Genomic DNA, 27,628 nt, shown 5'->3' on the forward strand with positions numbered 1-27,628 from the left:
AAACTATAAAAAAATATTTTTGTCCCTTCAGATAAAGATACAGGGAAATAAAAACTGGGGACAAAATGTCCTTCTTCAACACAATGTTTCGAGAAATGATGATGGACACGATGTTGCAGCCCCCGATGCCGAGCCCCATGGCTAGGTTGGGTACACATATCGAGCACTGCAGGGTTTTGATTAGTTTTAAATTCGCAGGGGTCTTAAGGGATAAGACTGTAGACGATGAATTGATTTTCATATCTAAATATGATAAAAAAAAATTACCCCTACTGAAGATTGTTTTATTCGTTGTAAAGTTTTGGACACTTAATTTTTTTTAAAAATTTAAAAGTTCCCGAATATTTTAGCAAACTTTGGGTACTAGTGTACTTTTCAGTCAAATGTCCCCTATCATCCTAAAAATTAAGGTTTTGAAAAGTCTCTAAAACCAAGCTTAATATTAACCTTAAAAATGAGGTTGTGACTGATTTATTGACATGTGTACCTAACCTCTCTTTCCCCTGCCTGGTTAGAATGGTTCAAATGATGGATTCAGTGGTGATTGAGGAATCTATAACAGCTCTCAGGATGAAACCCTCAAGTACTCATGGGTAAGATAGAATTAGGAATTAATTTGGGCAATTTTATGAGTAAGAGGTTAAGCATTTGAGCACTTAAAAATAAAACAGTAGATATATTTTGTTATGTGGCTTTTCTAACGTTAATTTTTGTAACTTAATTACTGTTATAATCTTATAGGACCATAGGAATACAAAAATTAATTTTTTTAAAATATAGCTCTGATGTTGCATTAAGACTAATTGCATTAGTTTTTACTTGTTATTGCTGAGCTTTTCATGTGTATTAATGATTATTTCTTAAAAGGAAAGGCGCCTAGCTATTAAAATTTTTTCTCCTTATTTTACGAAAGTTATTAATATAGAAGTTATAAGTTTTGAAAATCATTAAGAAAAATGAGTTCCTTGATCCAAAAAACCCAATTTTGCTATATAGGCCTGTAAATAGTTTAACCCATTTTTTTATATGTTTGCCCCATAGTGCATAAGAATATCTTTTAAAAATCTTAATTAACAAGGATGAGACACACGACTAGCAGCCACTATCAAAATTCTGGCAGCCACAACCACAATCATCCTGTCCAGGTCATTTATTTGATGATGCAACAATATTTTACTAAAAGGATAGGTTAATGGCAAATATAATTCTCAATCTGAATAACTTGGAAAAAAATTAAACAAATTAAGAGAATATATTTTATCTGGCATTTTGTCGCCATCTTTTCAGCTAAAGGTTATGACGTAATTAACATAAAATTACAAAATAAACTTAACTTTTACTCTTATTATATTACCAAATGGTTTTTGGCATTTGTATGGCTATAAGGCACCCTAAAATAATGGCCTAAAAAAATAGACTGTCTATCATTTTCATATTCTAAAATTTGTCATATCTTAACTAATTTTAATAATGGTATACCTAAGTGTTATGAAACCAATCTTTTTTCTAATTCATTTTTTAATAACAGAAAAGAATTTTAAACTTTTTAAAATAAATTAACCATTACTGCTTTATGTATCCTATTCTTAAAGACGTAGCGTTTCATAACATATTAACAGGTTGTTAGCAAAGCCGCACACCATCCTATACGGACTGTCAGCAAACCTATTTCATGGACAGTTCCAAAAGGAAACAACAAAGAGGTATTCAAATTTCATAATCCTCCTGACAGAAATTTGTGAATTGACCACTTGACATCGCTTAAAACTTTTTTTATTGAAGGTAGGAAAGGAAACAAAATCTATACTTTCTCCCCAATAAATAATATTTAAAGCTGGAATAATGTTGTTCATAATTTGGAGACAATATATTTCTTCCCTTTGTCCTTTAACTGCAAAAAATAAAAAATAAATTTGATAAAAAATAGAGATTTCCTAGTTTTTATCAGGTGCAATTTCCCTGCCCAATATTTTATTTAATACGAGCATTAAACAAAGACATAAGTGTTTTTAATATTTAATATTCAATTATCAAAAACAAAGACTTTTTTCTTGCACATAATTATAAAGGAATTATAGAAAGGGGAAAAATATGTAATTAAAAGTAAAAATAAAAAAGTATTAGAGTATATTTTTATTTTATCCTAAACTATCTAAACAATTCTGCATTTTCATTATATACAATACTATGGCATAGTTTCTTTTACAAAATTTTGATAAGGTGTTATTTTAACTGTTGAAAAAGTTAGAGGCAAATAGCTCTTTATCATAACCCTGACATGAAAATAAAAAAAATATTCAAAATCAGGAGCCAAGTATAAAAGAATCTCGAAGTAAACAAGGAAGTGCATGCGAGGGGCGGTGGAAGAGCAGCCTACGGCAAAAAGAAAAGCTGTTCCCCGCTATACCCAACCCAGCCGCCAGGCGGTCAAGCTTGGCTACTAGAAAGAACAGCAAACGATACACTAGCTCCTCAAAATCTAGGTACAACTACAATTATGCCTTTCTTTAGTATTTTTTAGTAGTACAGCTACTCTATAACTAGAGTATGGACTTAATTGTCCTTGTTTTAATATAAATTCCATATAATTAAATCTATTGAAGGTTTGTGAAAGAAAAAAATATTTATATTTTTGCAGTTTTTGTGGTTTAAAGATAATTAATAATCCTCACTTATTGAATCTTTAATGATACTTGTAATTAGGGATAAATGGATATGTTGATAAGGGCTTAAAATATGCTTTCAAGGGAATTGGGAATATTTTTATAGGAAATATTTATACATATGTATAACTCTTTCTTTAAAAAAAGTATTAGGTATTAGTTGAATTTAAATTCAATTTGGCATCTTAATACTTATTAGGTTAATTTTGTCCCACTTGAAGGTTTTTAAGTGCCTTTAAAACCTAAGTTTACTAGATCCACCTGCTTTGAATAAAATTGGGATTGGTGTTAAAGGCCAAAAAAGTTCTTTTATTTCTGAAACATTAACTTTTCTTTTTTCCATAATGACCTACTCAAAATGTATTTTTGTCCTCAATTTTAACTATTTTTCATGCATTGTCTTGACATGACAAAATATTTTGTTATTTTAGAATTACCCTTTTCAAGGGTAAAGCAATTCTATCAGTAATCATGTCTTAATGATAAGCTATTTTTCCCCCTTTGTTGAAAAATATTTGTTCCTATGTATTGGTTAAAATCCCTAACTAAACTCTAATTGAACTTGAATTTTAAAGTTGTTTTCCTATTGGTCACTTACTTATTCTCTTTTCTTATTGGTTTAAATTCCAAACTTGATTTCTTATTGGTCATTTACACACTTCTCTTATTGGCTAATATTCTAAAAGTGATTTCTTATTGGTCATTCACACACTTCGCTTATTGGCTAATATTCTAAATGTGATTTCTTATTGGTCATTCACACACTTCTCTTATTAGCTAAATATTCTAAACTTGATTTCAGATTGGTCATAAACTCGAACACATTCTTCTCTTATTTGCCTTAAAGGGATACTCTTATTGGATTAAATTCTTAACATGCAATCTGATTGGTCATTAACACACACAAACTTTTTTCATATTGGCTTAAAAACTTGCTCGTCAATTGGTCATTTATACTTAGATTGTTTACTATTATTAATATCTTTTTTTAATTTTCTTTAAAAAAATTGGAAATCTTAAAGATTTAAATTATATTTAGGAGTGCAACTTCCTGTGATAATATGGAATCTTTTTGTAACACCCCCACCCCAATTAAAGATACGGGACTCAGGGATAGATCACGCAAAATTACAAAAGGTAAATATTATAGATAAAAGGATAAGTACATGGTATTATTCCAAATACTTTTATTCACTTAAATACCTATCCTATTATAAAAGGGGGGGGGCGAAAGTGACACTTTTTGAAACCAAAACTAAGAGTCAACAAAGGAACTCGACTAAAAAAAAGGGTTACAGGTCTGAGATTTTGCATGGCAGTTGCTTTTTAGGGGTACAATATGGAACTGTGAAGAAACGGCGGCGCAACCGCCGAAAACCGCCGTTTCCCGCCGTAATTTTTGTTGCCTTTTCTCGGCGGTTTTCGGCGGTTGCGCCGCCGTTTCTTCACAGTTCCATATTGTACCCCTATAAAGCAACTGCCATGCAAAATGTCAGACCTGTAACTCTTTTTTTAGTTGAGTTCCTTTGACTTTTAGTTTTGGTTTCAAAAAGTGTCACTTTCGCCCCCCCCCTTAGTAATGTTTTTTTGTTTGTAGCGAAAGATCTCGCTAACTTCTGAACCTATATGGTTCTCCTTAAATAGTAGTTATGCATAGGTCGATGCAAGCTTGAACTATTTTGAAATTATTCCCCGAAAATAATTAGTTTTTACTTTTTATTTTTAAAAATAGAATTGAAAGTTTGGTAGGGGTCGACTTCTCCCCACTCCACACTAAAGTGCCCCTAGAGGCATCCGCATAGCCGCTAGTAGAACTAAAAAAAGAAATATTTTTTTTAGAGGTTTAATTTCCTTCCATTGCAATATCCCATCCATCTTACAAACTTTTAATAAGAATTAATAATACATACTAATCTTTAACAACTTATATATAATATTGTAGGGTAAGGGGGGGGAAGTTTCGGTAAGGGGCTATTCTCGGTAATTTCGACCTACCTTCATTAAATGGCCTTTTTCTCCATGTTCCTTTCAAATGACAGAAAAAAACATAAAAGCAAATTTGTTCCTTATTAAATTGCCTACAAAAAAGTATAAAATGAATTTTTTGTGAGATGAATATTAAGGGTACTTATTGGGTCTCAAAGTCGGACGAAAAATTTTTTTTTTCCAAAAATTTTTTAGTAGGTGTGTAAAGATCGACCTACACAAAAATTGGTAAGACCTAGAGCTGATCTGAAAAACTTTTTGAACTAGAAATTGCCCGCTTTTTCCAAATCCGTTGAGAGCTTTAAAATCGGGTTAATATTTTTTTCAAAAATGACCAAAGTTGGCGCCGGGGGAAAAATCGGTAATTTCAAAAGAAATTAAAATTCAACTTTTAAGGTCATGTTTTCATGTTTTCTTTTGTCAAATCTATTATTCCATATGGACTTTTTAAGAATTAGGCCTAAAAATGAATAGAACAGATAAAAAACAAAAAAAAAATTAATTTTATTTTTTTACTCAAAATTTTGCGAGGAAAAAATCAAAATTTCTGGTCCTTTGAAAAAAAAATATTTTTGACATAGGAGGAATAGTCCGATCTTTATGAATTTTTTTGTGGTTAATCCCAATCACCTATACTAATTATGATTTATTACGCTTGTTTGGTCGTTTGGCCTTTTTTCATCGATTTTTTTAAGGTTAAAATGTAGTCAAGATTTTTTGCAAAGATGACACTTTTGCTTCAAATTCAATTTTTGAGGTCAATTTTTAATCAATTTTCATGTTTTTTGGGCTAAATCTATAGTTCAATGTGAGCTTTTTTAGGATCAGGCCTAAAAAGTAATAAAATACGTTTTTTTCTTATATTAATTTTAAGTTTTTTAAAAAAAAATTTTCGAAAAAAAAAATCGAAAATTCGCGTCTTTCAAAAAAATTCATTTTTAACATAGAAGGAATAGTCCGATCATTATGAAACTTTTTGTGGATAATCCCTATAACCTATACTAATTATGATTATTTATGTTCGACTGGCCGTTTGGCCGTTTTTCATCGATTTTTTTTAGGTTGAAAAAAATTACCGATATTTCCCCCGGTGGTGGGGAAATATCGGTAACTTTTTTGCGGTCAATTTCGGCCAACTTCTAAAAGTCCTAGGATAATGTCCCTTTAGGACCTGATAGTCCTTTCCGTAAGCTTTCTACTGGTCTTGGTTTCATTTGAAAATATTAATATTTACCCCATTTTTTTTCAAAAAAACCGAAAAAAAAACCGAAATTTCCCCCCCCTTACCCTATTGATTATGTAAATAGGTCAAGGATAAAAAATTCTGTCAAATTAAAAATTTACTTTCAGTATAATCAACATTGATAAGTTGTTTGTGAATTCATTTGATGAGTAATGCTATAAGATGGTTTAAACAAACCAACGAACTAGGTAATGAAATAAGACATAAGGGTTGTCAAGAATAAAATTGTATTTGACGTTGGAATAGCGTTGAAGTATTAGCGATAAGGAATCTAACAGTTTACTATATCTTAATGAACATAGGCCTCAAGGGGCAATTTAGGTTAAGGTTGTGGGGGGGGGGGGGATAAGTCAACCCTACACTTTCAAGTTTACTTTTGATAGAAAAAAGATTTTTAAGTGTGTGGATTTTTCTAGGGTAGATTACTCTTAGGAGGGAGGAGGTATAGTTACAAACCTTCTCTGAAAGATTTACTTTAAAGGAGAACCAAATCGGTCCAGACACAGACACACAGATAGATGTTACTTTTCTATAGGGATTTAGGCTTGAAAGAACTAAATGATAAAAAATGCACGAATTATAGGTTAAACAATTACGTTATCAATTATTAAAAATTCAATCTAAAATAGTTTCATGTGCAATTTAAGATTAAACAAGGATAACAACATCCATATAAGCGAATTGAAAATATCAGACAGTAGACATTAATAATTTTAGAGTGTCAGAACTTAATAAACAGAATATTAATTTATTGTATAAAGGGTCAGTTGCACGAAATGCATTTAGACTTGAATTTAGTGAACTGCATATTTTTTTCTGTTCAGTGGCTTAAACTACATTTATAGGTCCTATATTTGAAAGAATTATATTTTTCTACCATGTAGTTTTTAAAATATTAGACTTGAAAATCGTATTTTTGAAAATATTTTATTAAAATAGTTGGCTTATTTTCCCAAAAACAGCATGATGACTAATTTAGTGATGACTAATTTAGTGATGTCTAATTGTTTGTTATTAAGACTACGCATCATAACTTGCTAAGAAGCAGATTTAACGAAATGATTTAGGAACCAAAAACTTATTTTTAAATTGTTATTGCTGCGCTACTAACGTATATAGTATCCTTGTTAAAACTACATAAATGCACAGTGAAAGCAAAAGTTGATATATTATTTAAATAATCTAAAAAGTAGGTTAGATTATTTATTTATAATCTTTTTTTTTGTAAAGGGCAGCTAATGTATGATTTAATTCATCTTTTAATCTGAAACTTATTCCATGGCTTAACAACTTTGGAAACTTTTATTGAATTTTGATTTGATGGTTTATTAAGATGAGTGTCCAAACGTTTCAAAGACTTTCTGTGATCTACAGAAGGGGTAAATTTGTGCATCATTATTGGGGATGTATATTAGTTTATTGATCATTGTCTTATCCTTTTAGATCATTGGGTTACTAGTCTATCTATCGTTAGCTTTGATTGCTGTGCTTTTTATAATGAAATTGTACTTGTATAAAAAGTTCTATATTCATTGTTGGTGAATAAGACAAATTATGATAAGATTCTAGGGATAAGGGATAGGACAAGAGAAGTTGAAATAATCTCTTCCATGAATTTTTATGTAAGATTCATATTTGCGTGAGACACTAAAGTATGTTGATATAGGGATCTAGAGGTATAAGACAATGGCTGATAATTTGATGTACATCCTCTCTCCCTCCCTAATGTTGAAAGCTAAGCCAAGGAGAAGGGACAGTTTGTGCTGTTATAATAATATGGTTCTGATTTGATGTTTTTCATATTTAGAAATGCTCAGGAAGGGAGGGGTATTGGATTGTAATTTACACCGGTATTCAAAGTTTAATAAACATGCTTCCTCATTGGTTGACTCACTAATTGGTCTTTTTATTGAATCTTAATTAGTTGGTTCCAAACTTTGCAACCAATAGTTTTAATGTACAGAAGGATTCTTTTTGTTTTTCATTATTGGGAATTTACATCATTTTACCGCCCATTGCCATATTCCTTAAGATCCCTGTGAAAGTCTGCTTTTTGTAATAATAACTTTAGTGTTTGCAAATAGTTTTTTTTATATACTATTGTCCCATTCCTCCCTCTAGGATTCAAACTAGAATGATATTTCACATTTTATCACTCCTTCATTAACAGACAAACAGTCCATATTGGGAGGGATATATCATCTCAAGAAAAACTAGCTGAGAAGTAGGAGGCAAAATAGATCTTAAACAATTAAAGTGTTTACTATTTTTTTCTGTTGATATGATGTTTAAGATCTTTGGAACGGTCGGGAAATAGTGTTTAAAACCATGATATAACTACTATTATTTCAATTATAATCAATTGATTTTGGTCTTGGTCTTAGTACATATGTAATATTCATCAGGGGAGGAATTAAATTAATCTACAACCTTTTTATCCCCCCAATAACATCAAACCCTTGAATATTCTTACTCTTATGAATGAGGGTCGGGGGGGATTTTATTGTCATTGCCCCCTCCCTCCCTGACTATGTATATTAATATTTGACCGTGTGAATGGAGATAAAAGAAAAATAGAAAGTTAGTAAGTGTGCATTCACTTCCGCACACGTATCAAATCATAAAAACAAAATTTTATTTTAATAACATAGTTGTCCCTTCCTCTTCGCTATACTTCAGGGATTTTAAATGGTAAGACAATGGTGGATAGATTAAAGTACATCCCTAATGGTGATAAACAAAATTAGCTCTTATGCAGATTTAAATTGTTTTTTGAAAAGTTTAGACACTACTTACTAGTCTATTTGGGCACCAGCGTAATTTCCATTTTAATTGTCCCCTTCCTCACTGGCTTTACAGTTATTTTTAAAATCACCATCTTTTTCATAGGCTTTAGTGTCTTTAAAAAATAAACTACGCGGCAATGAGTGCACTCCACAAAACCACCCCTGTTCTAACCCATCCCCTTTTTCCCTTCATTTTTTTTCTTAATCTCTTTTTCAAACTGTTTTCCGTCTTGTGTTTAAAAAGCATAAGGTAACGTAGATTTTATTGTTGGTCAATTTTTTTTTTTTTTTTACAATACTAGAGGTTTGAATAATATTTATTGCATAAAAACAATAGATTTTGTCTTGGTAATAATGATTTCTAACTTGTGGAATGGGTTCAGGCTTTAAATTTTACCAAAGTGAGGAATTGAACTACTTCCTCGCTAATTTTCTTAAAACTTGCCGCTTTTACAAGCCCTAGTCAGCTTATTTCAATCTTTCTAGAACTTATCGAGATCATACTGTACAAACAATAAATAAGTTAATAATTCTCTACTAAAAAACTCCATAAAAGTTCCACTTTGTTCCTTTAAGTTCTCTCACAGTCTTTTATAATTGTGAGAGCGGAGGGTTGCCAAGTAATATACACTAACAGGTTGCAAAATAACAAGCTTCCCTGAAATGCAGATCTTAATCGATTCAGCCGAAATTTTTGTTGCCTTTTCTCGCCAAATTAGATTATTTTTTATCATTGGAGATAAACTTTTTAAAATTATTATTTAGACCTTTTTTCACTTGTCTCTTATAATAATTTAATCATTTAGAAATCAAAAGTCTTGAGTGCAAATATAAGGAAATTTTTGTTGTTGAAAAAAGATTCTTCTTCTTTAGAAGCATATTATTATGTCACCAACCAATAAAAAATTTAAGTACCCAAATTTTTTGAGTCAACGAATAAAGTTACCTGGCTTTAAAACTTTAGGTACCAGCGAAATTAACAGTCCGGTGTTCTTTAAATTTAAATGTCCAAATAAAAAAAAATAACTTAACTTTCCAACCTTGATTAAGCACTCCTTGAATAAAGGAAGATAAATGTACTAAAGAATTTTGCTTTTTCATAATTATCATTTCAATGAATTTGCATTTATTTGTGGTTTTATGCTTTAAAAAAACTTTTATAACCTTTTATTTACAAATATTTATTATCAACCATAAAACGGTTGATAAAACATTTTTTCTACAACTTTTCTGCCATTTAAAAATAAAATTAGATATTTTCCATTCCCATTTTTTTGATTTTTTTTTGTTGCAAAATTGCATAAATATAGGATACAGTAAAAGGACATACTTTCATTTTTGGGATTACTTATAGAGATGATTCACTGATAATATTGTACCTTGTCCCTATGCAGCATTCTTCCAAAAATCAGATAAATAGGATAATTATATCATACAAAATGGACGCACGTACGTGCCGACCCCTATCATAAAAAAGCTTCGCTTTTGAGCAATATTTTTCCCATGCCATTTCTGTATCCCTGACTGTAAATGGGACAGTAATGAACCCTATTCTAATTTATATTTATGTTAATTAAAGAAAATAAGCCTATCAACTACATACATACATACAAAGTTTATACACAGAAAAACAAAGGAATCATTTAAAAGACTGAATATGTTGTATAATGAAATACTTTTTCAATAAAATGGTACAAGATTTTCTGAAATCTTTTTGTATTAAGGACTAGTGGCTGCGTCCTTAGCAACTGGGGAAAACAAAGAGGGAAGGTAAGGGCATAAAATGAGCATAGAAAAAATTCTGGGGCCTAAGTAAAGCTTTACTAAAAAGTTTTACTTAATCGGTTCAGTACTGACAAACAAAAAAGTTTTTGCTAGGATGTCCTACAACTTGCTTATACCTTTTTCCTTGTCATATTTAAACCTCTTTAATTTCTGGGTTATTAGAACAATTTTCATACACACACACATACACACACACTTACAAATATAAAAGTAAACTAGCGGCTGCTCCCCTACCATCTAGGAAATATGTATTCGAAGAGGCAGGGAATTACAAACTTTTCCATGGATTTAGCCGACGAAATTTAGAAAAATAGCCTGAAAACCATCCCAAGACATTTATAATACTTCACTGAAAAGAATATCAAATTTCGGACCAGCATTTCCGAGATATTTGGCTTAAGACAAAAAAAACTTTCTGCTTCATAGTATTTCATTATAATTCCTACGAGTTTATTACTAACTTAGAAAAATATAATCAAAAGTATGTAACAAAAATTTTGCCATGTTTTGGAATTTGCACTAAAACATGCGTACATTCAGGTGTGTAAGTTTATGTGTGTGTGTGTGTGTGTGTGTAACTGTATGATTTTCAGTGTAGGTATTTAAAAGGTCTACAGAGAGTTTCATTCAAAGCTACCAATAAAGTTAAAACTTCAATAGCTATTTATTTTATAATAATAGTCAAATTTTGTAGTTAACAAATTTTCTAATACTAATAGATTGACAGATATTTGAACTCTTATGTAACTGGAAATATAAAAATGAACACTTGAAAACATTTTAGAACCAGTTTGAAACTACAAGTTTACCTTAATGATAATTGCTCACAAGAACTAAAACATCAAAAAATATTTTTTAATATTTTTTCTTTTGCATAAACTCTGTTTGAAACATGAGATATTTGATACTAAAGCTAAACAACGTAGGAAGTATTAATTTTTTAACACATCTACTCAATATTTAAATTTAATTTATGTTTTAAGCTTTGTTAGAGTACAAAAGTAAATTTTAAAGATGACTGGTCTGAAAGAAAATTATCAATTACTTATTATATCAATTCCTAAAATACAGTCGTGAAGACATACAGACATTCTGCAAGCAGAGAAAACTGTTGCTAAAAATGTCATGAAACTTTGTCTGAATATTGTGTTAATTGCAAGTTTACTTTTGCAAGGTTTCGTGTGAAATGATAAAATCTTTGCCTTACTTTTGCTGAATTCAATTAAAGAGCATTCAAGTATGTTTGTTTGTGTGTTTATGTATGTGTGTACTTGTGACCTATTTAAATATAGGGCAAATAAAAAGACTCTTGACATTTTAAACTAATTTATGAATTTTTCATGTTGCTTCAAATTTCAAGACATATAATAAATAATTGCACTGTTAGTGCAAAAGTTAGTTTTGCAATGTGTTAAAAACTCAGACGGTGGTGTAAAAATTTAGATTTAATTCAACATAGCAATTTTTACTACTAACTTAAAGCTAATATTATTTGATTATTTCCCATGGAGAAGTTATATAATTTCTGAAAAATAGAAATATCATGATTTTCATTATAATTGTAGCAGGGTTTCGGATCCGCATTGATTGTATCCGGATCCTTAAAATTTGGTCAGTGCGGATCCGGATCCTACCAGATCCGGTTCCGGATCCTTGACAATAAAAATAAAATCACCAAATTTTTCAAAAAATTTTATTCTTTAATTCGAAGTCAAAAATACTTTTAATTTTCAAGTCTGAACCTAAACCTTAAAGATTGGCTCTCATTAAGAGAATGTCTGAGATTTTATATAAATTTAGGTAGATTTTCCATTTTTTCCGCATTTTTTTGAGTCCAAGGATCCGGATCCGCATTTTTTTGCGGATCCGGATCCTTGGACTCAAAAATATGCGGATCCGGATACGAAACCCTGAATTGTAGTCGTAAATTGCCATTTTGATAATAATTTTCTATTATATCTGTTATTGCCTATATTTTTGCAACTTTTACCTATCCAATCCTTGAATATAAAAGTGCAACACCAAGGACTATGCTTTGATAAGTTGTAATTTTAAAAACAATATTTCATTTCCAATTATAGTTTTAATACTTTTTTTTTGACCGTACTGGTATTGAATATATAAAACTTATGAAATTAAAATTTTATTAGCTTTCAAATCAAAGGTGTTGACATATTAATTCTTTATCCTTGACCAATTTACAAATATTTATTTTTGAATTGCTGTATATGTTTAAACACATTAACATTAATTCCTGATTATTATCCCAGGAAGTCCAGAAGAAAGATCTTCTGAGGAAGATGAGCTTCAGGGGAGTAGTATAAGGTAAAACATAATATGTTTCTTATTTAAGATGACATTTAAGAAGTAAAATATTGTGAAACATGTTGTGTTCCCTATTAAAGACGACATTTAGGAAGAAGCATACTGTAAAACATGTTGAGCTTTGTACTAAACTAAGGAATCAAAATTTTTATTAAACATATTGTGCATTCTATAAAGATCTTCACATTTATCAATTATATTATTTTATTGCTAACAAAGATATATACTTTCAAATAAGAAACATTATTTAGGAAAAAGATTGAATATAAATTCAAAGATTCTGGTTATGAGAGGCATCTGATAGATATGCTTGAAAAAGAAATTCTCGTTCAAAATCCAAATATTAAATGGAGTGATATTGCAGGTCAATTTTAATTTATCCTGTTCAAAAGCCAATAGATTTTAAGTTTTGGAGGTGGTACAACAAAAATGCTCAGTGATTACTTAAAGACTGCAAACCTCTCCTCCAGAAGGATAAAAGCTACTTGATAAAAACCACAAAATTGTAAACAATGTTAATAAGGTTTAATCATTTTGCACACACTATCATGACTTACACAAATCTTGAGAAATTTTGACCAAAATTAAGGACAACAATTTTATCACATTTTTAAATCAAATAATGTTTTTTTATTTCATTTATCTTTTTAATATATAGCTTTCAAACTTCATGATCATTAAAATTGTATTACAATTGTCATTATTATATAAATAGGCATATCAGAAGCCAAGGAATTGCTGCAAGAGGCTGTTGTCCTTCCTCTAATTATGCCAGAATTCTTCCGAGGGATCAGACGTCCTTGGAAAGGTGTCCTCATGGTGGGACCTCCAGGTTCTAAATATTTTTTAATTTAAGATTTAGAAAAGTTCAGTTCATTTGGTTTAGTTATACTCAGGGTTTCGGATCCGCATTGATTTTATGCGGATCCGGATCCGGATCCGGATCCTCAAAATTTGGTCAGTGCGGATCCGGATCCGGATCCGGATCTTTGACAATAAAAATAAAATCACCAAATTTTTCAAAAAAATTAATTCTTCAATTCGAAGTCAAAAATACTTTTAATTTTCAAGTCTGAACCTAAACCTTAAAGATTGGCTCTCATCAAGAGAATGTCTGAGATTTTATATAAATTTAGGTAGATTTTTCCATTTTTTCCGCATTTTTTGGAGTCTAAGGATCCGGATCCGGATCCGCATTTTTTTTGCGGATCCGGATCCGGATCCTTGGACTCAAAATATGCGGATCCTTGCGGATCCGGATCCGGATCCGGATCCGGATCCGAAACCCTGGTTATACTTGATAAATTCTGAAAGGGGAGGTATAATTTCAAATCTTACCCATATGAATAAATGAAATTGGAATCAATTTGAACCTTACAAATTAAATTTTTTGGAATTTTGGTTAGTATTTATGGTTAGAAACTCCAAAAATAATAAATTCCAAAGAATTCAAATACCCCAACCCTTAACAAAAATAGATATAATTATTAATTATGATGTGAATTTTCTTGGAAAACACTTTCTATTTATTATGACAGGAACGGGTAAGACCATGTTAGCAAAGGCTGTGGCTTCAGAATGCAAAACTTCATTTTTCAACATTTCATCCTCAACTCTGACCTCTAAATATCGTGGAGAATCAGGAACATGAATTTAATTTTTTGCCATGGATTTTGTGATGTATAGTTCCTTTCTTCCTGACTTGAGAGCAATGTATGTATTTTGTATATTAGCTTTTAGTTCTTGTGTCAACCGTTTCGGAGCAAGACCTTTGCTCTGCAACTCGGCACGAACCCAAAAGTGAATACTTGCTATTATATTTAATATTATTATTGTATGTTTAACTTGTCTTGAATTAATACACTTATTTAGAATATTTAGCTGTTTGTTCTTGCTATTACTACACGTCATTTTGGCGCAGTAGTGTAGTACGAATCTATAGCTCAGATTTTCTTTTAATTGTATTATTTCTTTGCTTTTGGTTTTTGTTCAGGATGTTTGCAGTGACCAGGATGGACATTGCTGAGTGGAGGAAGATGTCTCAGGAGGAGAAGGATGTGTATATGGTTGTGTATAAGGATGTGTATATGGTTCATGCGATTAATGCTCTTAGGACTAAAATTGATAATGTGGCGGTGGAGTTGGGTGGGCGTATAGCGCCCCTGGAGACTAGCATTCAAGAGTTGACGGATAATGTTACTACTAGTGCTGCGGTTACTGGACTGGCTACTCGTATGGACGATTTAGAAGATCGCCTTAATAAGGTGGTGGTGCCTAGTGTTGATAATGATATCAAAACCGAGAATGTGACGGTTGTTGATGAGTTTATGACTGGCCAGCAGCGAATTTTGGATAGAATTGCCCAGCAGAATAGTTTGAATACCCAGCAGAATAGTTTGAATACCTCTATGCCTTGGCAGAGGACGGCTGGAGGATCTGTACCAGAGGAGAAGCCTAAATTGTTTGCTAGTGGTTCTCGAACTATTTTTGGTGGAATGCAAGATCATGAAGATAAGATCGAAGCTATAACTGCTAATGAAAAATTTTGTTTCCTTGAACAAGAAAGTTTGGTGGTGTTGCCAACACTTTCTATGGACAATTTCAAAGCTCCAATTGCTAATGAAAAATTTTGTTTCCTTGAACAAGAAAGTTTGGTGGTGTTGCCAAACAGGTTAGGGGGGGGAGAGTGTATAGGTGGAGAGGACCAGGTAACAGTCAAGGAGATGGTGAACCAGGTCGAACCTCTGGAGGAGGAGAGACATGTGATGCTGGACCAGGTCGAATTCCTGGACCAGTTATGCTTGAAGAATGGAGAGATGGTGAACCAGGTCGAACCCCTGGTGAAGGAGAGATATGTGATGGTTAAGAACACCATGTCACCATTCTGTCCATTGAAGGACACCACGACACCATCCTGTCTAGTGAAGGACAACATGTGGGTGGAGGACACCAACATAATGTCCAGGGAAAGATATGTGCCGCCCTGGACATGTACTATGTTGGTGGAGGACACCATGAAAGGGGAAAAGGTGCCGCCCTGGACATTGCAGGACAACATGTGGGTGGAGGACACCAACATAATGTCCAGGGAAAGATATGTGCCGCCCTGGACATGTACTATGTTGGTGGAGGACACCATGAAAGGGGAAAAGGTGCCGCCCTGGACATGTATCAGCAGGGAGAGAAGGATAGACATGTGTTGTTAAAAAATACATCCTTTTATAGTTTGTTTTTACAGGGAGACGAGGACAGTTGAGTATTGTTAAAAATTGTTAAAAATGTCTCTCTACAGTTTATTCCATGTCATCCTTTTATAGTTTGTTTTTACAGGGAGACGAGGACAGTTGAGTATTGTTAAAAATTGTTAAAAATGTCTCTCTACAGTTTATTCCTTTCTACAATTTGCAGGGAAGCAAGGATTACATGTATTGTAAACAAGGACAGACGTATATTGTTAGACATGTATTTCTTTCTATAGCTCATTCAGGACAGACGTGTATTGATTAAACGAGTATTTCTTTCTACAATTTGCAGGGAAGAAGGATTTTCTCTACAGTTTTGGATTGTATCAGCAGGATATACATGTACTACGGCGAGTTGACGGCGGTGTGGCGGCGATCGATTTTTGTAGTTTTGCAATTAAGATATCTATAATTGAATAAGTTTTGTATCTGATAGATTTGACGGCTTATAAAAATGTATAGAAGTTGTGCTTCTGGAAGTATTTTTATTGAGGAAATAAAACTCATTATTTGTGGAGCAACTTTTTCTATAATGAACGAAAATTTATCTGCTATTGTTATACCCATGTATATTACTGATCTAACTTGGAGATGTTATGTTACAAATCATATAGATTATTTGTGGAGCAACTTTTTCTAGAATGAACAAAAATTTATCTGCTATTGTTATATCCCTGTATATTACTGATCTTACTCGATTTTTTGGGAATAAACGTCAATTTATTTTCCATTGTTGTATCCATTGCTAATCAATGTAGATCTCTGATATTATTCGAATTAGTGGGATAAATGTTAATTTATCTGCCATTGTGGTGTCCATGCACAAGGTTAGAATTTATAACATATAATTTGGAAAGCGCTGACATTGTTTAAATAATAAGGAGAGAAACGAAGCAACTCTATAAAGTTTGTGATGGAAAATAATTTGATTTATGGTAATTATTTGAATTCTGGAAATATAACATTTTGTTAACTATTGAATACGAGTTTATGAGATTATGTTATTATGAAAATCAAAATATATGCATTTATTTTTTTTTTTGTTTTGTTACACTGGAATTGGATATTTGGATATATTTATTTTTGTTTCAGACTATTGTGGTGTCTAACAGAGATTAGAATAATAAAAAAAATTGAAGATGGATTAATTTCAACGAAAATAGGAATACAATTTTGTAAAATTGTTAATGGAAGAAAATTGATTTTATTAAATGTTAAAATCGTGATTTTATGAAAATTGGATAAAAATTTGAAATTAGATACTTTAAAAGGTATTAGAATTTTGATGAAAGGCTGTAAATTGTTTTAAAAGTTGAGTCAGTTATTATGGTTCTAAGTATTTAATTTTAAAACAATTATATTGCGGTTTATGTATAAATAAGAGTAAAGCTACTCTTAAGTTTATATGTATGGAAACAAAATATTTTGAATATGGTTAAAATGTGCTATGAATAATAACGATTGTACTTGCGTGAAGATAGATATGTGATCTTTGATCTGTGATATATTATTCATAGTACGAAATTTCTATTATAGATAGAACAGAAATTTTGTTTGTTTTGTTTTTGAATTTACGTTGATTTGGATTGATACATACTTGTCATCATGATCAGTAGAATGTGATATTTGATTGGTGGGCGGAATTTTTGTGGATTTAACTAGATTTATTTTAAACAATTAAATGGCGATTTAAGATTGGAATGCATAACTCAGCAAAAATTTTTAATGAAGCAAAAATTGTTATTCAGTATTTGATTATGATGTGAGAAAGAGAGAGAGAGAGAGAGTGAGTGAGAGATATGTGTGTAGAATTGGATTGTACAATGGACATATTATATGTGGATTAATTATGATATGTGTGCAGAATTGAAATGGACATATTATATATATATGAATAAATTATCGGAAATATTTGTATAGTAGGAAATGAATGTTATTGGAAATATTTGTATGGAGAGAAGAGAAAACTTGTTGATGTGTGTACAATGGATATATTATTTATGGATTTAGAGAAAACTTGTTGATGTGTGTACAATGGATATATTATTTATGGATGTTTGTTGAAAATAAAACTTTGTGCAAGTTTTGACAATAGATCTATTATATATAGGATTGTGTAGGGAAGAGATGTCTATTGTGTATATCTATATCCAATGATGGGTGATGCAATATAGATTAATACTAAATGTGTTGTTTAGACTTGGTGGTTAAATGTGCAAGTTTAGTTTGACTTATATATGACTTCTATTGTAATTGAAACGTTTTCGGATATGATGTATAAAAACAAAGATGACAGCATCCGTAAAAACGAAGCAATGGAATGGCAGGACAAATGGACATCAACACTTGTGTAGTGTCAAAATTAAATAATCAGAATATACGTGTATAAGATTCAATGCAAAATTGTAAGCAAATTTGTTTGTAATAAACAAGGAAGACAACATTAATAAAAGCGAAGTATTGAATGGTAGGACAAACGAACATCAACACTTGCATAGTGTCAGAACTGAATAATTTTTGTAAAAAACAAAGAAGACAACATTAACAAAAGCGAAGCATTGAATGGTAGGACAAACGAACATCAACACTTGTATAGTGTCAAAACTGAGAAAATAAGTGTATAAGAGTCGATGTAAAATTGTAAGTAAATTTGTTAAAAAAGAACTGATTGATACAGATTGATGTTTTACTTACATTTTATGAACTTGCTTATAGAGTGGCTTCGCTTGTAAACCGCTTAACACGTAGCACATCTACTTGTCGTTGGGTAGGTGATAGGTTTAAATCTCGGTCTGACACTGAGTCATAACTAACAAAGTTAAAAATGGTTCTCACTGCTACTATATCAGATACTTGGAGTAAATGAAGTAAATAGTTAGAAGTAAATAGTTAGAGTGAGGGAATGCCTTGGGCTAAAACAGGCGCAATTCAATACCATGTACAGTTAAAATTTCTCGAAAAAGGTTGTGCATCTCAGAGTGTTGGTTGTCTGAAGGGTGATTGGATGCTTGACACTGTAATCATAAAATATTGTACTTTGTTGTCCCAGAAATCAATATACATCAAAACAATCAGATAAATAGATCATATGAAATTATTGACACCGCAATCATAAAGTATTGTGCTTTGTTGTTCCCGGAATTAGTATACAATCGGATAATTAGATCATATAGAAATTTGTGGTCAAATCAACATGTTTACAAATGGAAGTACGGACGTCATAGAAATGATTATAGTGTTGCTACGTTTTCTAAATTGTACCTATCTGCTGCAGAAATCACCATGTAAAGTTCGAAATACAAAAAGTAGATAGATGTAAAGTATGGATGGGCGGACCGAATCTAATTATAGAAAAAAACAAATATATCAATAACACAGGGTGGTGAATCAAAATGGTCGTATGGATGGGCGGACCAAACCTAATTATAGGAGAAGCAATTATATAAATAACACAGGGTGGTGAATCAAATTGCACTCAAACTTGAAATTGAAACATTATGTGTTGCTCAATTTTGGATGAATCAAATTAAAGTGAATAGATGTGGGCGGATTTCAATCTATTTAAAAACTTGGAATATAATGAACGTATTGCGAAAGTTTTGGTGGATCAGAATAAAATGGAAGAATATTGAGGGGCGGATTGAAATCTACTAAAACTTGGAATTATAATGGATGTGTTAAGTTTTTGTTTAAGCTTAAATTTTATTAAGGACACTCGATATAGAATAGTATATATTGCGATTTAGTGATGTTGATTCAGCAAAATTATTTATGAAGCTTAGAATTTCATGAAGCAAAATTGTTATAATGCATTAGATATTTGAGTGGAGCTGTCTCTCTTCATGGAGAAGGGGGGTGGGCAATAATTTGGCAAGGAAAGTTTGCACTGTCTCTCGGAGTTGGTATGCGCAAGATGGGGTGGTGCAGAGAGGTAGCAGCAATGATGAGCAGGAGTTGGGCGTTGTATGCGCAAAAGTTGAGCTGCACAAGAAAGTGCTCTCAGGTATAGAGAAAAATAGTTAGTTGTGCTTCAACTTTCAAGATTCTAATACATAAAAATAGTTGTGGATGATATAAGTTATTATTCAGATATTTCATTGAATAATTAGGTAAATTTTTTACTGTATTAGACTAATATATTGTATTAAGAATTATTTTTATGTTGCTCGATTATTGACAAACATTTGATTAATATTATATTTCTTAATACATTTTTAAGAAGACATGTTGAAATTTTATTTGTTAAGTGATAACATTTAAGTATGGCATCTAAAATAATTGTATTATGTTTTAGATTGGTCGAAAAGAGGAGTAGTTGTGGTGGTTGAGATACAGTATTACCTGTTGGTGAGTTTTAGTTTGTTAAGATTTTAATGATGTTCAATATTGATATACATTTGATTAATGTTATATATACTAATACATGTTAAAGAAATTATTTTATTTTGTTGAGTGAAAATAAAATATGTATTAAATAAGTTTTGGCATCTAAAATGATTGTATTTTGTTTTAGATCGGCCGCAAGAGAAGTAGTTGGTGGTGACTGAAATATAGTTTTGAATTTGGCCATTGTTTTGTGTTGACATTGGTATTATTTGTAGGTGAGTGATTTGTTTTGTTTTATGATATAGTTAAAAGGTGTGAGAGAGTGGAGGCTGGTATATGATACACTTTGCTCTGACCGATTATATGTTGAATTGTTGGTGGAGAGAGAGTGGAGGCTGGTACAGGATACACTATGGTACATAACCGATTATATGTTGAATTTTATCGATATTAAAGGAGCATTATTTATGATTGTTTAGTAATTGGGTCAGTAATATTGTGAAACATGCTATTGCTGCTGTAGAATCTGTTTATAGATTAGATGTGAAGTCTGTTGAAGTTCAGGATGCTAAACAGGAAGCTAAACAATAATGCGGTCAAGAAGCTTGGAGTATCACCAGGAAGGTAGATATTAAGTTCAAGGTTCCTGTATTCTCTGGCAACTATAAGGAGATTTAGTGATCATGAAAAGTACCTGAAGCTAACAACTGAGTGCTTGCACAAAACTCCAAAGGAAGCCTGTGCTGGATTGACAACATATTTGGAATGTATGGAGCTGCTGGAGTTTATGGATTTACTAATATTCTGTCTATTGTGCAACAGAATATGTTTCCTCATGATGTACTAGAGCTGATGATGTTACAGATTAAATACTTGCAAACAATGATTGATGAAGCTATCTTTGAGCTTGAATATGATATCTTGCAAACAATGATTGATGAAGCTATCTTTGAGCTTGAATATGATATCTCTATATATGGGAAGACTATTACTGATCTTGGCAAGAAGAGTCTTAAATCAACCAGTAGTGGCAAATCATATGCAACTAATGATAGTACTGGTGATAGTGATGATCATAATCCTACTGAAGCAAGTCAATCTGTTGGTACTGGTGATAGTGATAATCATAATCCTACTGAAGCAAGTCAATCTGTTGATACTGTTGTTGCAACCCTTTCTCAACCTGTTATAAGTACTCCAATCAACAGTCCAACTGCTGCCAAGGAGAAGAAAAGTAATTTAGATTTATAGATTGCTAGATTTATAATAACTGTTGAAAAGTTTTGAAGACTTGGAGGTGTTAAATTTAAGCATTTAAGCAACAGCTGTGGATAATAAGACGTCGGAGAGTAGTTTTGAAGCTTAATTTGAAAATTGAGGATTCGTATGTCAAGGATAATGAAATAACATTGAGTTAAATGAAATATGTTGATATTGTAACATTTTGAACAGATGTGCACAGTGTGCCAGAATAACGTAAATAAATGCACAGTGAGTCAGGTAGATACAAAGAGCTAAACGAATTATGTTGATATTTATTTTGAACAGATGTGCACAGTGTGTCAGGATGATGCAAATAAATGCACAGTGAGTCAGGTAGCTACAAAGAGATGTATTTACAGTTGTCAAAATGAGAAGTATTTAGTTGATAGATAATAATAAACAGAGATATACACCATGGGCTAGAAGCTATTGTGAAGTTGTGCAGAATTTTAAAATAGCATGCATTGTATCTTAAATATATTTATGACTGATAAAACGGATATTTGTAAGTTGTTAATACAGTGGGCAGTCAAAGTATAATGCTGGTTAGTGAAATTTTAGCTGTTCTAAAGAAGGCGGGGCTTAAAGATGATGTGGCTGTTGTAGATTTGACTGCCAGGTTGGATATCTTACTTGTCAATAGCTGGTGTTTTTGTCGATAGTTAGTATTGAAAAACGAAATGGATCAGATTTCGAATCAATCTATGGCGAAGGTTTTGGTTGCTTTTGTTCGGCTGCAGTTTTCTCTGTGTTTGTTGTTTCTGTTCATTGTTTTCAACGTTATCATTGGTTGGAGTGTCGACAGTAGCATCATTGTTATAACGAAAATCATTGGCAGTTTCTGTATTTTGAATGACATGTCGATTTTTGGATTCTAACAGAGATGTTAATAGCAGTTATTGTGGTTGTCATTATTAGGCTTAAGTCATGCCTGACTATGCAATAGATATAATCTCCTGGATGATAAATGTGAACAGCAGTTCTGATTTTTGACCTGAGACCTCAAACATTTGGCAGGTTTGGCTACTAGAATGGTTGAGTTAGATGCTCGGTTGGCTAACCTGCAGGATCAGCAACGTATTTTGAATCAGGAAAGGGTGAATTTTGGGAAGTAGCTAGAGTCGATGCTAGAAAGGATTCGATTCCAATTTTTTGAAGAGATTGGAGGCTTCTTGTGGTGGAGGTGAATGGCTGTTGTGTTGTTTGAGAAAATCACAGTTGCTAAGTGGAAACCAGTTTATAACTAAGTTTATAACTAAGCTAAGGTCAACTGGTATGGTTATATCGTTTGTGGTGTTGTAGCATTGGTATGGTTATGTCATTGTGAGATGATTGATGGATTGATGGATAATGATGGATTGATGGATATGAATGATACTACTATTATCAAGAAAAATTTGGCAAAAGAAAATGAATATTATGATCAATGATTATGAATAATTATAGTTTTATGTGTGTTAATTCATATTTTATTTTATTTTATGTATTAAATATTTGTTGAGGCAGTAGTAGTCTCGAAAAGGTTCAAAATTAATGTTTTATATTAATGCTCTATAATGCCATGTTTTAAATCTGATGGTTATATGTTAATCAGTGTTTTTTTTATATCATGCATTTATAATAACTATGTTAATCAATGTTTTGTATGTTAATCAATGCATTATATGTTAATCAATGCATTTTCAGTGATTATATATTAATCAATGTTTTTTTAAAAAAAAAATATTAAAAAGAAACAAAAAAAAAACACAAAGAAAAAAGGAATATATAAAAAAAAAAAAACACAAAAGAGTTCTAAGGAACCAAAATAATAAAAAAAAAATGTATATGAAGTGTTTAAAGATCTGGAAATAAAATAAAAAAAAATAAAATAAAAATATGGCAGGTGTCATACCAGATCAATTATTATCTATTTAATAAGCATTCAATGCTACTTATAATATATATATGTCAATTAACATGTAATAAACATATTGTTATATTCAATCTGAAATATTACAGTTTTGAAATCCATGTTCATGTTAAAGCCAGGGAGAAATGTGATGTATAGTTCCTTTCTTCCTGACTTGAGAGCAATGTATGTATTTTGTATATTAGCTTTTAGTTCTTGTGTCAACCGTTTCGGAGCAAGACCTTTGCTCTGCAACTCGGCACGAACCCAAAAGTGAATACTTGCTATTATATTTAATATTATTATTGTATGTTTAACTTGTCTTGAATTAATACACTTTATTAGAATATTTAGCTGTTTGTTCTTGCTATTACTACACGTCATTAGTATCAGAAATGATGGTTTATTACGTTTTTTTTGCAAGTCAAAAATATTTCTTTCTTGAAAAATGTACAAGTCAGAAAAATATATTGTAATAGAAAAATAGGCATTCTAGAAATTGATTCTGTTGATTTTTCCTCTTTTTCATATGAACACATAATTTTGTCATAAAAAAAATATTTTAATTAAAAAATAAGATTATTTTAAATAAGGACTGACGGACGGACAGACAAATTGATTTATGTAATGTCTTCAAATCTGGCCTTTAAAGGCTGAAAAATAGCAAAAAAATCCATCAAACGTGACCTCCTAGAAAAACTTGTGAAACTGTTATTTGAGATGGCCCGGTTTTACGCGCCAAGCACCATTTTTATTGACGAGGTAGACGCCTTGTGTTCCAGCAGGACCTCGGATGGAGAGCATGAAGCCACCAGGCAGGATTAAGGATATGTTACGTGCCACGGGCGGTTTCCCTTATAGTGCCTAGTCGAGCACAGGACCCCTTACTTTGGGAGAGTAGATTTTTTTTTATGATATTTCTCACAGGAGCTTACTTTTTTATGATTAATCCTTGGCTTGAGTAAGGCAGCTGCCCAAATTTAATAAATCTTAATGAATAACAAGAATGGATTGAAGTGTTTCAGTCAATCTAATAGTTTAAAAACTAAAGAGATAGCACAATGGAAAGTAATTTTATTCTCCCCTAATATAAAATATGTACTAAATTCTGTCTTCTGTAGCTTGATAAACTTCGAGAGAAGACAAAAATACATATCTCTTATTTTTGTCATCAGGAGATTTAAGTCAGAACTTTTGATACAAATGGATGGATTAAATGAAACAGGAGGTATGAAAGATGATTAAATTATATGGGTACCCAAAGTTTTATAACCACGTTATATTATTCGTTGGCTCATAAATTTAGATTCTTAATTTAAATTTTGATTGGCTGTTTCCAAACTAGTAGTATCCAAACTTTTCAACCAATAACTTTGTACACTAATCTATAGTTTATCGTCTCATTCTTAACAATCCCTTAATTTTCACTAGTGGAAAAAAATCTACGTTTAATTATTGTGGTGTAGATCACTTTTTCTGTGAAAATGGTATAAAACCTGCTGATTATTATAGAAAACGGAACCGTGATGGTGCTAGCGGCCACTAACCATCCGTGGGACATAGACGACGCTTTCCGGCGGAGGTTTGAGAAGCGGCTGTACATCCCGCTGCCGGATATGGATTCCAGGAATGGATTTATTATTACCTGGATGTTGCACCAGATTTTTTTGTACTCTAATAAAGTGATAATCGCAGCTGGCTATAAACGATACCCCGTTTCCACCCCTTTTATCCCATCCCCTCCCTTTTGCTTGATAACCGAACTGATGAATAAATGAGGTCCGTATAAGCAACCTAAATTGACGACAAATTTTCCCATGTCAATTTATATATCCACGTATATTTTATATCCATTAATCCAGGCTGAGTCTGCTCGAGCACAATATGAAGGATATTGAATTGAGCCCAGAGGCAAGTAAATATGTTATAAAGCGCGAGGAAAATACATGTCTCGCACGGGCCAAACTCTAGGCTAGGATGATGTAATAATTGTAATCTCAGTGTGCATCTGAAATCTAACTTCAGAGAATCAAGGATACATTTCTCGCATGGGCTAAACAACCTAAAAAACCTTATATGCAAGCATTATACCTTTTAATTTTCGGCAGGGTGTCGGAGCCGTATAATTTTGATGCGGTTCCGGCTCCGGCTCCAGTTCCGGCTCCGACTCCTACCTTAAAATTAATATATCAATTTTTTTTCATTATTGAATTTGATAAAATAATATAAAATATTTTGCTTTTATTTGATTAAAGCTATATAAAAGTAGAAGGATGTGTGTCTATTTGTTAAGTAAAAATAGTTTTTCAGTTTATTATATGGAAATAGACCGTTGCCAAATTATGATATTACTTTAAAAAAATCATTTTTAGCTAGTCCGGAGCCGGAACCGTTTTTAACGAAAAATACGGCTCCGGATCCGTCTCCGGCCCCACCAAAAATGTTGCTGCTCCCGGCTCCGGCTCCAGAACACTGATTTTCGGCCTAATTTACCTAAATCTTTCAAGTGTGATATAGAATATATTTCTTAAGTGGGTCAAAACCTTGCGGGGCCATCAAAAGATTCTTATTGTTTGTAATTTTTAGGTTGATTTATCATTAATAGCAGAAAAACTGGAAGACTATTCAGGGGCTGATATTACCTCTTTATCGAGGTAAAAAAAGATTTGTTGCATTGTACTAAAAGTCAGCTAGTATAAGACCCGCACACCGTTTAAGCGTCATAAGATATTGAAAAAGTCAAGATCCAATAATGCATAAGGAAAGCTTCACAGAAGGAAAAAGTGTAAAATAAGTCTTATTGCACTGCGAGAAAACTTCATTTCTGAGCAATGGCTATTCCAGATTGTTTGTAGGTCTTCTTTTGTCGGTTAAAAGTTTGTGAGAGCATAGAATAGGTATCTATACGTTAAATCGTTTGGACGTTGGCAGCTTTTAAATTTCATAGATATTGGATAATAACCGTGAACTACACTAGATTCGACTTATTCTCCATTGATCTGTCCCTGTTAACTTTAGAGACGCAGCGATGATGTCAATGCGACGAATGATCAAGGGCAAGAACCCGGACGAGATTAAAGAGCTGCAGAAGAGTGACCTGGAACGGCCTGTGTCCAACCAGGACTTTGAGGCAGGGGGCGCAGCATTCATTTCATTTAAAACATCCCTGTTGTGACGGCCGTTTAATTGATCTTAAGTAACACACTAAAAGAATCCTTCAGATTTTTTACCAAATAAACACGCGACCTTAATTTTATGTTTTTCTAAATAATATTAAGTGTTGCAATATTCTATAGTACTTCAGGTTTTTGACAAGTTATAGAGAGAAAAAAATGAAAGTTGTTAATGAATCACTTAATATGACATATTTGCGGAATCGTCAGCTTTATCATTTCTAATGTTTTTATTCCATTAACAAGAAGGGGACCTATGACTGTAAATTACACTGGTACCCAAAGTTTTATAAGCACGTTATCTTATTCGTTGGTTAAATATTAATTGGTTGGTTCCCAACTAGTAGTGTCCAAACTTTTCAACCGATATTTAAATCTACAGCAGAAGTAACATTGGTTATCATCATTGGGAATGTATATCAATTTATCGTCCATTGGCTTATCCCTTAAGATCCCTTAATGAAGTCAGTCGGACGGACATGTGGACATTAGAGTAGCTGCGCTACCATGATATCAGTAGCATGCACAGGGTTTTGACAATGGCCGGATATCCGGCTTATTTATAATGCCCGATATCCTGTTATCCGGTAATTTGCCGGATATCCGGTACTCGGCCAAAAAAAGTATCCGGCCAAACCCTAGTATTATTTAGCTCACCTTCCCCAAGTTTATGTATGAAATGAATGTTACATAATTGTGACGTGTCTGTCTGTAGGAGGCTATGCTCCGTTGTCAGAGAAGTGTCGGAAACTTGGATATCAGCAAATATGAACATTGGATACAACAATTTGGATCTTATTAAATAATAAACTTTATTAGACTTTTTATATTAAAGTCAGATAATACCTATGATGATATTAAATAAAAATAACATTTTTAGCTTTTTTTATAGGAATATTTGATCTAAAAAGAAACTATTTTAATTTCAATCTTTATCTGAATTGA

At 31.9% G+C, this 27,628-nt stretch overlaps 3 protein-coding genes across 22 annotated transcripts in view; all 3 read left to right on the forward strand.

Moving 5' to 3' along the window:
* The window catches only part of LOC145321947 (uncharacterized), an 80,299-nt gene that overhangs the window by 17,490 nt on the left and 35,181 nt on the right, over positions 1 to 27,628 (forward strand). The gene's annotated exons all lie outside the window — the stretch shown is intronic.
* LOC145321950 (katanin p60 ATPase-containing subunit A1-like) lies at positions 36 to 27,560 on the forward strand. The gene is made up of 16 exons (XM_080163647.1): positions 36 to 145; positions 516 to 593; positions 1,079 to 1,145; positions 1,620 to 1,703; positions 2,308 to 2,483; positions 3,703 to 3,800; positions 12,734 to 12,788; positions 13,040 to 13,152; positions 13,504 to 13,620; positions 14,327 to 14,429; positions 24,203 to 24,325; positions 24,686 to 24,738; positions 25,023 to 25,192; positions 26,097 to 26,164; positions 26,529 to 26,640; positions 27,399 to 27,560. The coding sequence occupies exons 1-16, from the start codon at positions 66 to 68 to the stop codon at positions 27,483 to 27,485; spliced, it is 1,584 nt and encodes a 527-aa protein (XP_080019773.1). The 5' UTR covers positions 36 to 65; the 3' UTR covers positions 27,486 to 27,560.
* Positions 20,026 to 23,190, forward strand: LOC145321949 (uncharacterized). The gene is made up of 2 exons (XM_080163646.1): positions 20,026 to 20,377; positions 20,544 to 23,190. Exon 2 carries the CDS (start codon positions 21,122 to 21,124, stop codon positions 21,605 to 21,607), a length of 486 nt encoding a protein of 161 aa, XP_080019772.1. The 5' UTR covers positions 20,026 to 20,377; positions 20,544 to 21,121; the 3' UTR covers positions 21,608 to 23,190.

Source organism: Acartia tonsa, chromosome 6 (genome assembly GCF_053477335.1).
Source record: "Acartia tonsa isolate MP-2025a chromosome 6, ASM5347733v1, whole genome shotgun sequence".
Lineage (NCBI taxonomy): Eukaryota > Metazoa > Arthropoda > Copepoda > Calanoida > Acartiidae > Acartia > Acartia tonsa.